At 56.5% G+C, this 1502-nt stretch overlaps 1 protein-coding gene across 1 annotated transcript in view; it reads right to left on the bottom strand.

The window, feature by feature from the left end:
• The window catches only part of LOC104074636 (dynamin-2), a gene marked incomplete at both ends in the record, with an annotated part of 15318 nt that overhangs the window by 4928 nt on the left and 8888 nt on the right, over positions 1-1502 (bottom strand). Inside the window, 2 exons of the mRNA XM_009574820.1 lie at positions 532-543; positions 1436-1487. Of these exons, the coding sequence (XP_009573115.1) occupies positions 532-543; positions 1436-1487 (64 nt within the window). The remainder of the gene's footprint in view (positions 1-531; positions 544-1435; positions 1488-1502) is intronic.

Here is a 1502-nt window from a genome sequence, read left to right as displayed (position 1 = left end):
GGGTGAGTTCCTACCTGCCGTGCCTGCCCAAAACGCGGGCAGAGGGACTCCCCTGCCCAAGGACCAGCTTCTCTCCAGCCCTCGACGGGAACCACGTCCCACCACGGCAGCAGGCAGCTCTGTGCTAAACCCCAAAGATTTTGGCTTCTTGCTTCCCAGCAAAACCAGTACTCACACCCTGAATCCCAGTATCCAGCTATACCTGTTCCCAACGAGTACAGGCAGATGCCAGGCAGCGCTGACAGCCCGACAGTCGTGACACGGGCAGGGATCAGCTCCGAGCCCTTTTTTTTTTGGCCGTGGGAAGAGCCCAGGCGTGGGGATGAAGGGGATGGACCGAATTTCCGTCTCTAGACTAAGCCCACGGAGCCTGGCTGCTCCGCTCGGGGAATCCTGTCCTTCCTCTGCCATCAGCGTACTCAATTCTGGGAAGCGAGAGGCATCGTTTTAGGTTTGAAAGGTCTTTCTGGCAGGGCCACGTCCATCACTGGGTGTCGTCTACCAGCACTATCACGCTATGTGGGTACTTACCAGTATCTCACCCTTTAAGTGCGCAAAAATTAAGGGGGGGAAAAAAAAAGCAGGACAAGGAGACAGAACAGTGAAGAAAAACAAAGTGATGGAAGGGAGAAGAGAGCAGGAAGCACAAAAATGGTAGGAAAAAGCAGAAAAACAGCAAAAGAAAAACAGTTACATGCTATTAATTATAATTTTACAGTGTTAATATTTCATTACATTCTTTCCAAACAAGAGGCAACGTCTGCATTAGGTACTGCAAGACCTAACACCATGCAAGGGGGCACTTCCAGTCCTGCTCTCAGTCATGCACACCGGATAGCAAACCCTCTCGGAAGCGGGAGGCTGCACGATGAGACAGAACTGAGGCTGACACGGCTGCCGGGCACGTCCCTGCGCTCCTCTTGGTCCCCGTTCCCTCTGCCCCCCACCCCGGAGGGCTAGTCTGGATCGACGGGGGCGGGAGCGGGCAGTTAGGCCAGACCCTGCCCCACGTCAGAGCACGGGGCTCCTCCAGCAGCGCGTGCCACCCGGCTTCTCCCAACTCCCGCTGCTTTTAGACGAGCTCCTGCGGAGCAAACGCTCCCCGCTCCGTGAGCCAGAGCTCCGTCTTTCCCGCCTCCAACCCCAGTGTGAAATACCCCTCAGGGAAGGATTTGGTGGATCAACTCGAATCCTGCTTTTAGACGAGCTCCTGCGGAGCAAACGCTCCCGCTCCGTGAGCCAGAGCTCCGTCTTTCCCGCCTCCAACCCCAGTGTGAAATACCCCTCAAGGAAGGAGCTTGTGGATCAACTCAAATCCCGATTGCAGAGCTGCGGAACGCAGCTCCGGGTTGCTGTGATGACTGCTGGAGCGGGATCCCGGAGAGCTACCTCTGCCCCACGCGACGAGGGAGGACCGGGGAGCCAGCGGCCGTACCTGATTCGGGATGGCTCTTTTCTTGTTCGTCTGGGTGTTCCTTTGCTGCGCGCTGAAATAAGGGAAA

Source organism: Fulmarus glacialis, unplaced genomic scaffold (assembly GCF_000690835.1).
Source record: "Fulmarus glacialis isolate BGI_N327 unplaced genomic scaffold, ASM69083v1 scaffold18530, whole genome shotgun sequence".
NCBI lineage: Eukaryota > Metazoa > Chordata > Aves > Procellariiformes > Procellariidae > Fulmarus > Fulmarus glacialis.
This window is presented reverse-complemented; position numbering and strand designations above follow the sequence as displayed.